This window comes from Perna viridis, chromosome 3 (assembly GCF_037379345.1).
Source record: "Perna viridis isolate PV_CMFRI_1.1 ecotype Kerala chromosome 3, ASM3737934v1, whole genome shotgun sequence".
In the NCBI taxonomy this organism is placed as follows: Eukaryota; Metazoa; Mollusca; class Bivalvia; order Mytilida; family Mytilidae; genus Perna; species Perna viridis.
Genome location: NC_142447.1, coordinates 42548279 through 42560296, shown reverse-complemented (window position 1 = coordinate 42560296; position 12018 = coordinate 42548279). Strand labels below are relative to the sequence as shown.

General features: G+C 32.8%; 1 protein-coding gene across 2 annotated transcripts in view; it reads left to right on the top strand.

Annotated features, from left to right (window-relative positions):
* Positions 1–12018, top strand: part of LOC148622342 (biotin--protein ligase-like) — a 77027-nt gene that overhangs the window by 24567 nt on the left and 40442 nt on the right. For both annotated transcript variants that reach the window (XM_088572188.1, XM_088572189.1), the window contains exons 8-9: positions 5980–6047; positions 11552–11712. In XM_088572188.1, coding sequence (XP_088428314.1) covers positions 5980–6047; positions 11552–11712 — 229 coding nt within the window. The remainder of the gene's footprint in view (positions 1–5979; positions 6048–11551; positions 11713–12018) is intronic.

Genomic DNA, 12018 nt, shown 5'->3' with positions numbered 1-12018 from the left:
AGTAATATTTTTTTAGATAAGCTCTAAATAAGCACTGTAAATAGTAATAATAATGGTAGTCCAATGAGTATAAGATCAAAACCTTATGTCTATAAGGAAGTGTAGAATGAAAGTGTTCCTTCCCTTTGCTCATAGAAGTTGTTTTAATGAAAATCTTACAGTGATTTTTAGGTTGTGTAGATGGCACTTAGACAAGAATTTTCATTTTTTCCCTATTGACAAATTATAAAAGATGTATATGTTTTTCCAAATACAGGTACAAAAGAAAAAAAAAACACTATTTGTCTGTGATAATATATGTCTTTTGTGAAGAAGTACACTTGCTGAGATGCACACAGACATTAATTATACCCTCTGCAAAGTAAGTTTGTTTGGGGGTATATAGAAATCACCTCACCTTAATCTGTTTTTTTCCACATTGCTTGTAAGGACAATTCCTATTTAAATGCTCAAGGGGTTTGGATGAAATTTTATAGAAAGGTTAGGCATCAAATGTAGATATGTATGAAGGAATATAGTAATTGTCTGGGCACTCATAAGGGAGACATCTTCAGTAACATTTGAAAACCTTCTAAGCCCAACTCCGCCTAAACTGCTCTAGGGAATTTGATGAAATTTTATGGGAATGTTTGGCATCATATGTAGATGTGCATGAGGGAATATGCCCCCCCTTTTACTGTCAGAGGACTCCAAAGGGAGATATTTCAACGTTAAAAGTGATTTACATGGTAAAATATAGTGAGCACTAGTCTTCCTAAACCGCTCAAGTGTTTTTGATGAATTTGTTATTGGAAGTAAGCATGATATTTAGATGTGCAAGAAGGAATATAGTTACTGTTGGATGACTCCAAAGGGATATAATTAAGTTTAAGAGTAAGACTTAAAACTCCATTTGAAGCATTGGGTATTATTAAACTTCTAGTTATGTGCTGTAATTTAGGTCTGTCTAAAATTTAAAGTGCTAAAATTGTACTGTTGAGGAAACTAGGCTAAAATAAAAGTCTGGATTAATTTTAGATTTGTATTTATTTGTTTGTAATTATGTCTGGTCATTTAAGAATTGATGTTCAAGCAGTTTCTATTTCATCACTGAAAATCAGGAAAAGTGCCTCACATAAAAAAATAATATTGAATTAAAATTATGTAATCACCCAAAAATGTTTTGGATTTTTAGCACATATGTGTGGTACCTTTAAGCAGTGATCTATTGCCATCACCATATGTCTGTATTTGTGTGGTACCTTGTAGAGGTGAACTATTGCCATCACCATATGTCTGTATTTGTGTGGTACCTTTAAGCGATGAACTATTGCCATCACCATATGTCTGTATTTGTGTGGTACCTTTTAGCGGTGAACTATTGCCATCACCATATGTCTGTATTTGTGTGGTTACTTTTAGCAGTGAACTATTGCCATCACTGTATGTCTGTATTTGTGTGGTACCTTTGAGCGGTGAACTATTACCATCACCATATGTCTGTATTTGTGTGGTACCTTTTAGCGGTGAACTATTGCCATCACCGTATGTCTGTATTTGTGTGGTACCTTTTAGTGGTGAACTATTGCCATCACCGTATGTCTGTATTTGTGTGGTACCTTTTAGCGGTGAACTATTGCCATCACCGTATGTCTGTATTTGTGTGGTACCTTTTAGCGGTGAACTATTGCCATCACCGTTTGTCTGTATTTGTGTGGTACCTTTTAGCGGTGAACTATTGCCATCACCATTTGTCTGTATTTGTATGGTACCTTTTAGCGGTGAACTATTGCCATCACCATATGTCTGTATTTGTGTTGAACCTTTTAGCGGTGAACTATTGCCATCACCGTTTGTCTGTATTTGTGTGGTACCTTTTAGCGGTGAACTATTACCATCACCATATGTCTGTATTTGTGTGGTACCTTTTAGCGGTGAACTATTGCCATCACCGTTTGTCTGTATTTGTGTGGTACCTTTTAGCGGTGAACTATTGCCATCACCATATGTCTGTATTTGTGTGGTATCTTTTAGCGGTTAACTATTGCCATCACCATATGTCTGTATTTGTATGTTGTTGTCTTCCCCATCATGATTTTTTCTTCAAAAACCTTCATTAAAACGTCTGTGTATATTGTCATCTTTATGTTACAAAAAAGAGGAGAGAAGTTACCAGTTTTAATTTATACCTCCAAAACAAGTACTGGTAAAATATACAGAAAAATACATATGGCTTTTTTCTTCTATTTTGAGAGTTTTTTTTGTCTCAATTTGGTTGAAATTGTATGATAACTCTTGATTGAGGATATTACCCTTGATAGATAAAAATGACTATTTAGCTGTTTGTTGCTTCCATCCTAAAAATGTGATAGGGGAAAATTTCACATGATGGAAAGAGACTAAGAAAGACCCAGTCATTTTTTAAGGGTCAATGTTTCAAAACAAATAGAAGTTTTAGTCCCATTCAAGTCTGTTACTTATCTACTGCCTGCTTAATGACTAGGTGTACTTTTCAGACATTTGTAGTAATTGATTAATGGGGGAGAGCAGGATATGCCCAGTGAGCAGTAGCTGATTAATGGGGGAGAGCAGGATATGCCCAGTGAGCAGTAGCTGACAGAAATCTTTTAATGTTTATGATTTGAAGAAAAATGTTTTTATAACTGTACCAAACTATTTTGCATATGGGGAAATAATAGACATTAAAAATATTGCAATACGCTTTTAACCATGGCAAATTATAGTGATTATACCTTCTGTTCAAATGGGTTAATACTGTATGATGGATTATTTTCAGGGGGAAAGGGCAAAAAAAAAATGGTCTATTTTTAGGCAAAAAGGAATTTGAAAAAATTATGGATTTTCTATTTTGGCAGATGCTAAGTGGTGCACTAAATTCTTAAGCAGTGAGTTAATATTTAGCAGGATTTATTTTTTTTTTTTTTCTTTTCCTCTTTCCTCTACCCCAGACTTGACTTTTTATGAGCGTCTCAGCGGGTGTTTCTAGAAAAAAAGAGGACGCTTACCCTACCAGTACACCTGGTCCATACTCCCAGTTTTAGTGTAATCCGAATTGCTCATTTACTTTTGTTACTTTGTATGTATGATTTTAGTTAATTTATGTTCTTTGTTGTGTATGTCTGTTTTCCATGTCTGGTCTTTGTCCCTGGATTACATTCTTTTGATTTTTGCTAAAATCTTAGTTCCCTTGATTACTCTTTTAAGCCTGACTGCTAATATGCTGAAATTAACACCTTGCAGTACATGTGCTGTTTTATACTTTTTAAACTGTCAGTCTGTCTTGCCATGAGTGCAGCACAATTTTTTTGGCACTTTCAGATCAAGCTAATAATTATTATTTTCATACCCCTCCTTCATCAGGAATATACTGTTGAACTTCAAAACAATTCAAGTTATCTGACAAGTCCTCATTATAGTGATTGCTTTTGAAGGCAGATATGGGGTAATTGTAATTGTAATTGTAAGTGTTAATCAGCTGTAATTGATTATATTTATTCAAGTAATCATTGTAATCATTAATCAGCCAAAAATCTGATTGCATGTAATTTAATTTAATCAATTACTTTTCAAAATAATCCCTGTAGTTCTGATTACTTTATGATTACATTATGATTACAATGGAAATATTAAATCCTCAAATAGTATCTATGACTACTGCATTGTCAACAAAAAAAAAAGAATAAAATGATTGTAAATCATTCAATTTTTCATTTGTTTTTTCTTCCTTTTTGTGAAGATATTACATAATGTTAATTCAATACCAACAAGTAAAAAAAATCTAATTATTTTAATGAAAAAATGTTTGTTAGAGCTATCAAAAGATCCTATACAATTGTTTTATTGAATTTATTAAGAAGTACAAAAGTAAAATTCAGAGGTATTATGCCTACTTTCTTTTATATTCAAATATCCCTAAGGGTATAACTGTATATGAAACAAGTGCAATGATTCTTAAAAATTCAAGTGAAAGTCACAAATTGTTATATTGAACTTATATATATATTATAGATCTATGTTGTTTAATGAATTGGTGAAGATTGATGTCCTACTATTCTTAAAAAAATAATATTACATGTTCAATTCAAAGAATTTAAGGCCTTATGAAAAAAATAACTTAAAATAACATGAACAAAATAATCCAAACCTTCTAATTAATTCATAGTTATTTGCAAATTCATTTTAATCAGATGTAATCATGATTACTTGCCAATTTAATCAATTACTTTCAGAAATGCTGTAATCATTAATTTAATGTAATCATGCATTTATACAAAGTAATTGTAATTTAATCAATTTCATTGAAAGTAATTAGATCCATCTCTGTTTGAAAGGTAAGAAAGTGAGAGGACCAGATTCTCTAGAGCCTTTAGTTCATTATATCTTTGGATTTGATTTCAGACTTGTGTTTGCCAACTTAGTTTATATTTTGACCAGATGGTTTCAATAAAAGGTTTGTATTTTTTTCTGCCCTACCTCTCACAGTTACTTGATATTTTGATACACACTTCATAAAGGTGTAATGTATTGTGGGAAGTGATTTCAGACTAGGGATACAATAACTTCATGTTTGCTGTATATATGAAGCATATATTTTTTCTTTACAGACTTCTCTGCAGCTACAGCAGATGTAATTGATATTTTAACATTTGCTTTATATCGGTGTGCCATATAGGGCTTGTAAGTCTGGTCACATGATCCTGTAAATTTACAGGAATACCTGTTGTTCCCATTCTAAAGCAAAGGTAGTGATACTATACAGTACAGCCTTATCAACATAATCATAAGATGATGATAATTATGACACTATTTCTAACACAAAATAGAAACATATAATAACTATGCATATTGTTGTATACAAAAGAGGCAAACTACAGACATTTTGTTCAACAGTTTTGAATGCTTTCACCAGTAGAAATTCTACTAGATAAAAATAAATCTTACAAGTCGTATTTTCGGATTTGATAATGGACTTGTGCAACAACGAAATTTAGTTTGATGACTAGGTTTATATTTTTACCATATGATTTTCATGTAATTTTTTAAATGTTTTCTCCATTATTACCTGTCACTGTTACATTTAGTTTTTCTATTTTGGATAATTTTCCACCATTTCTGCATTATTTACTTATTTTCATCCTGATACTTTTTTGAATTGAATGGCATTGACCAAGTGTGAATTATTTTTGATGGGACCACTTTGAGACTTGTGTTGCATGATGACCTGTATGATTGTTGCTAGACTATTACTTGGCTATACTCACTTGCAATTTGATGGGTACCACTAGTGAAGCAGAACCCTTATGGAGCACTTGATGTCAGTCTCATTTTTTTTGTGGTAGTTGATGTTGCTAGTGCTGTAGTTTTTTGTATTATGTCTTGTCTACCTTGTAATCTATTTTATTCAGTTTGGTACATTGTGTATGAGATTGTTTTTGTTTCTTGTGTTCAGGCCATGCTCTTGGATTTGGAAGTATTTAAATTATTCCATTATTCACACTCCAGGTTTTTTTTGTTTTTGTTTTTTTGCTCATATTTTTAATTTAAAATTTTTACACTAACTTCATAAAGGTGTGCTGTATTGTGATGGAACAACTTCCTGTTTGCTAAATTGGTCTGAACAAACACTTATTTTAGATTGGGGTGGGAGGGTATCACTATTGGGTATTAACAGATTCTTGAGGAATTATGTGTTATAATTGGATAGTTACTGCAAATATATTAATTATTGCAGTTTCTTATTTTCTTGGATTCGTGAGTATCGATTTTCACATTTCAAAAAATGATTAGCACTATATTGTTTTAAAAATCAATTTTGCAGGAACTTTTTTTTCACATTTTTCTGCCCTCCTTGAAAATAGGGAAAATTAGGACACTGCAAATGTTAGCACATTTACAGTATTTGAAATTGAATGAAAGAGGTGCATAAATTAGTTTATGAAAAACTAGTAGTTTGTTTTTTATTAGTATTTTGCTTTTCAGTTTACAGTTTTCCTGTGGTGAAGATGTTGGACTGATAGCGGTAGCAGGAAGACAAACTGTAGGCAAAGGTTTGTTTCAATTCTTACATAGTGTCTTATGTGGGCTAAACTAAAATCACCTTGTCCTTATGTCTGTCAGTCTGTTTTTTGTCTGTTCACACTTTCATAGCACTGATTTCTCAACTTAATTGGTTTTTTTATCTAATATATGGCTTTGTGGCTTATTCATTGTCTCCCATTCACAGCTGTCCATCACATTTAATGCCCTCTAAGCTGCAACGATTATAGTTTAGCATATTTGCAGATTATTAGTGATGGTATGTAATCTGGGACAAAGCATGCAACTTCTTTTCTATGAATGGGCTTAGAAACTGTACTTCATCTAATTAACAAATCAGACAGAAATAAGGGTTCCCAAGAAAAAAGGGGGTGGTCAGAACCATCTATTCCCCAACTGCATCTGGAAGAACACACTGATTTTGTACAAGTACAGTCATTGGCATGATAAAGTTTTTGTTTTTTGAAAGAGATCAGAAGTAACATAAACAAAAATAAGACACTTTGAATGTGAAAATTTTGTTCAGTTTGAGTATTTTTATGTGTACATTTAGAACGTAATATTGCTGTTTTGAACATACGTAAGAAAATTGAAGGTAGCTGATTATTTCAGATAAAGATACTTTGTTGCGACATTAACTTTTTAGTCCCTACTTGTTTCCTGGAAATATTAAATCGTCATGGTTTTTTCTTCAGGTTAACCACGTTTTTCACATAAGTAGATGATATGTACTACATTAATCTAACTTTCACCATCATGAAGGATTATGAAATCTTGTGGTTAAAATTTGAGAATGAAAACTCTCAATATCCTTTTACATGTATCATATAATCCAAGCAACTCTCCTTGTCTTAGCTAGAACCAGATTGTTAATGTTTCCTCATAGAAATCCAGAAATTTTCCAATCTCTTCTTCCAAATGACCATATTTCAAAAAGTTTCTTCCTTCATCAATGTCCGATTGAGTAGAAGTATGAACTTTTAGGTAAAACCATAGTACCATGTTGTTCAGAAAAATGATCTAATTTTTTTTTTGCACAACCCCTCCCCCCCTCATGCCTTGCACATATAAATTCAATCATCTCATAAATATGCATAAAATATGATATAGTGGTAGACATAGTGGTTAATTCATGGGAAAGGTGTTTATTGAATGTAGGTTGGTATGTCATGATTTTCCCATAGGTTATCTGATTCCATGAGGTGTATAGCCTTATCCTAAAGTGTCTAATTGTGTCCTAAAGTGTCCATTGAAAATGTTGAACTGGCTGTGTAGATTCCAATGTATATAACTTTCTTTATAGGCTTCTTCTTTTGACCTTTAACAGCCTTGTCAGTGAAAAATATAGCCCATAGTTATAAAATGAAGCGTATGCATATATAAGGGCAATTACCAGGAATTTCCTTTGTAAGAACAAAAAGGCTATTTTTTGCTTTTTTTCTCCTGTCTTGATTTATCTTTTCTTCCATTCTTAGACAGTGAAGAAAAAAATGCATGTGATATTTTAACCACCCAGTAGTGATTTAATTCCTGCCATTTTACATTGTCCACGTTTTCTGTCAAGCAAGATATTAATTTGGTGAGGCACTAACTTCAAAGTATACAGTTCTTTTACCTCGTGATGGTCAGGAATTTGTCTAATATAAGTCTCAGTCCAAATTAAGAGCTGGATCAATGTTGTTTCTATACTTCTCCCAAATGTTCAGGGTTCAAGGTCTGATGTCATATCAAGATGTACCCTGTGAAGTATTTTGTTGGCTCTTAAAATAAAAAAAGGATTGTAAATTGTTCATTTAGGCAGAGTGATATATAGGGCTTTTGATTGTCATTAAACCAGGGGAATTATAAATTCTGTATGTTAGTTGTGATTTACAATAATTTGGACACATATTTTGATTGAAAACAAATGAGATTTCCACCAGTTCACATTATCAGCTTAATTTAATATTTGCCTTGAAAGGGTTTAATTAAGGAGTTGGTGCTATTGAACTGAACATCAATTTTTCTGGTGAGGTGAGCCATTTAGGTTTTCTTGAGGCTCTAGTTTAGACTTCCATGTGATGTATTGAGGGCCCCACCATGAAAAGTGGCAGATGATGTTTGTCCATCTGTGCATCTATCTGTAACAAATCCTGTCAAGGCTGTAGTGTAACTTTATTGTCTTTTGATGTAGGCTTTTGATATATATATCATTGGGTAGATCAGTTCAATACAAAGTGGGGTTGGTGACTTTTGACCTAGAACTTTGAACTCAAAGTCAAACTATTGATTTTATATTCCAGCTGTAATGAGTTTTGTGTGATAAATTGAATGTGTTGTGCATGTCTGATGTACAGGATTTTAACCACACCAGGACCCACAGAGATGGAATCCATCTCAATGATAATAATGTCTACTGGGTCAAAGTTGTATGATGACAAATTCAATATTTAATGAATTAACGGGCATTATTTATTTCATCTGTCAGTCATGAAGGAATTATGAGTATATGACAAGTCTCTTGTTGTGTCTATTCCAGGGATTAATTTATTGATATTCCATTACATGTACATTCACATGATATCATTAATAACTAGCCATTAACATAGATTGTTATTAATAGAATTGTATGGTGTCTGAAGATAGGTTAGCATTTTAAAGTATATAGTTTATGAAGGACATCTATAGCAAAGTTGGTGTCCATGTTTGGTTTTAAAGATTTTTTTGTGGCTCTCAAATTTTGAAGACCCAATTATTCCATTTTGATAGAATGGCATTGTAGGCATAATATTGCTCAAAGTTAAGTTATTGGTATGAACATAGATCACTGGGAGTATGTACAGTACTCACAAATAAGAGAAAAGAAATCACTTTTTATGAAGTTGGTTGTCTTATATGTTTTTAGTTTTATATCATTCTTAGAATTTATGTAAGTGTTTTTTTCTGTTTTACTTACCTACTTTGGAAAAGACTTTTACCAAGTTATTGTCAGCTGATGAGTGAACATATAACCCCTGTCAGAGGAGATTTTTGATGTCAATGACTCCTATATTCAATCAGATTATATAGATAGTTATGACAATTATAAAATGTTTTTTAGTATATCTTAATGTGATGACCCAAAATCTTTCCAAAAAGAAGTGAAGGTTTTATAAATAAAAAAATTAAAAAAAAACTACTGGTGTTTGTGTTTTAAGTAATATAGGCTAAAAACCACTAATTCCACTTTCCATAGGCTTCTATGCTAATTTCACAATATTCAATGGCTTCTCTGGACTTTACCTTAACTTTAACCTGCAGAGGACTATATATCAGCATGATTCTACATATGTCAGCTCACAATCCTCAGAATGGCATGTGGGGTTAGCAGACTTGCAGTGCAGTACTGGTCACCGGAAGTGAAGGGTCTATAAATAGCATGGGAAATCCCAGTGTTTTCACAAGATAGGGGTATATTTAAAAATCATTATGGAGATTAGGCTTCACATCATAAGAAGCAAAATGCACCTATAAAATGTACAGAAATGTTTTTCCTTTCAGAAACTGTTTAAATTTTTTAAATAAGATGAGAACTTTTTTCACAGCACTATGAGGAACAGGGGTAATTTCTGCGTAGGACTATTTTTGCATACGTTCCGAATGCTCATTGGTTGAATTGGTGGTCTGTTACCTAAAGAGTCACTTTTTGTCTTAGAAAAAATAAATAACTATACAGGTATCTTCCTACACACATACTGAATGCATTTGCAAAGTTTCAGTGAAATGTGACAAGCACTTTTTTAAATATTTGATTTTTAAATATAGGGTAACCAAGTTGTGCGAGCAAAAAAGTGACAATATTCTACCATACTTAAATGCATTAAATATTTGCAAAGAACTTTTTCTGACTTTTCAAATAAAAAATATCAATCACAACTTGTTTTTTAACAATATTAATGAAGAAATAGTTTTAAAAGTAATCATTTTCTGAGAAATTGGTCTATTTTAAAAAAATTATTTCTGACATGCCTCCCCCTTTTTCTTGATCACATGTCAAAAATCCTAAATCTTTAAATTTTCACAAAAGGTGATATATTTGGCTTTAAATTTGTAAATACAGTGTTTTCACATTAAAACATGACCAGTAAAGGGCACCTAAAGCAAAAAAAGGACTCAATAATGGATTTTCCATGTTGCCATAGGGGAATGTTGATATGGCCTTAACCGCAGTAATGAAAGTGAGTTTTTCCTCATTTCTAACCTAATTTTTGCTCAAATCTACACAAAACTTGATTTCAAGTGCTTATTACCACCATATTTAGGTAAATATAGCCCTCAAAGTTTAATATTTGATATTTTTACTAAATTTTCTACACTTTTTACAAGATAGGACATAAAAATCAGCCAAAAAGACCAATTTTCCATAATTTGGACCTATAACTTAAAAAATGCATATTTTGAAGGATTTTTGTAGTGTATTCCTCTCATGGCAAAGTTAATAAGATCTTCAAGTAGTTTAAAGCTATTTCAAGAAACTTTTCATTTTGCCATGGCTTCATCTTAAGGCTAAAAACCACTAATTCCACTTTCCATAGGCTTCTATGCTAATTTCACAATATTCAATGGCTTCTCTGGACTTTACCTTAACTTTAACCTGCAGAGGACTATATATCAGCATGATTCTACATATGTCAGCTCACAATCCTCAGAATGGCATGTGGGGTTAGCAGACTTGCAGTGCAGTACTGGTCACCGGAAGTGAAGGGTCTATAAATAGCATGGGAAATCCCAGTGTTTTCACAAGATAGGGGTATATTTAAAAATCATTATGGAGATTAGGCTTCACATCATAAGAAGCAAAATGCACCTATAAAATGTACAGAAATGTTTTTCCTTTCAGAAACTGTTTAAATTTTTAAAATAAGATGAGAACTTTTTTCACAGCACTATGAGGAACGGGTAATTTCTGCGTAGGACTATTTTTGCGTACGTTCCGAATGCTCATTGGTTGAATTGGTGGTCTGTAACCTAAAGAGTCACTTTTTGTCTTAGAAAAAATAAATAACTATACAGGTATCTTCCTACACACATACTGAATGCATTTGCAAAGTTTCAGTGAAATGTGACAAGCACTTTTTTAAATATTTGATTTTTAAATATAGGGTAACCAAGTTGTGCGAGCAAAAAAGTGACAATATTCTACCATACTTAAATGCATTAAATATTTGCAAAGAACTTTTTCTGACTTTTCAAATAAAAAATATCAATCACAACTTGTTTTTTAACAATATTAATGAAGAAATAGTTTTAAAAGTAATCATTTTCTGAGAAATTGGTCTATTTTAAAAAAATTATTTCTGACATGCCTCCCCCTTTTTCTTGATCACATGTCACTTTTTTCACAGCACTATGAGGAACAGGAGTAATTTCTGCATAGGACTATTTTTGCGTACGTTCCGAATACTCATTGGTTGAATTGGTGGTCTGTAACCTATACTAAATACATAATTTAAACAAAGCCAGAAAAAAACTAATGTTTCTGTATTTCTCGTCACAGGTAGGGGAGATAACTCCTGGTTAAGCCCAGTTGGATGTGCTATGTTTACTATCCATGTATCAATGTCCCTTGGAAGCCATCTAGGGAAGGCAGCATCTTACTTGCAGCACCTGACTTCTTTGGCCCTTGTGGAGGGGATACAATCATTACCAGGATATGAGGTAAGACCTAAGATTTCTGGAAGTATCTGATGAGAAACAGGGTATGAAGTAAGACCTGACATAACTGACAAGAAACACTATCAGGGTGCGAGGTAAGACCCCAGGTCTCTAGCCCTAACTGATGAGAAACAATCACAATCAGGGTACAAGGTAAGACCTGAGATTTCTAGCCCTAGTGGAGGAGATCAACACAGTATCAGGTAACACCTGAGACCTCTGGCCCTCATGTTAGGGATGTGATCATTACCAGGGTAGGAGGTAGGCCCAGAGATTTCTAGCCCTTGTGAAAGGTATAGGATTATTGAC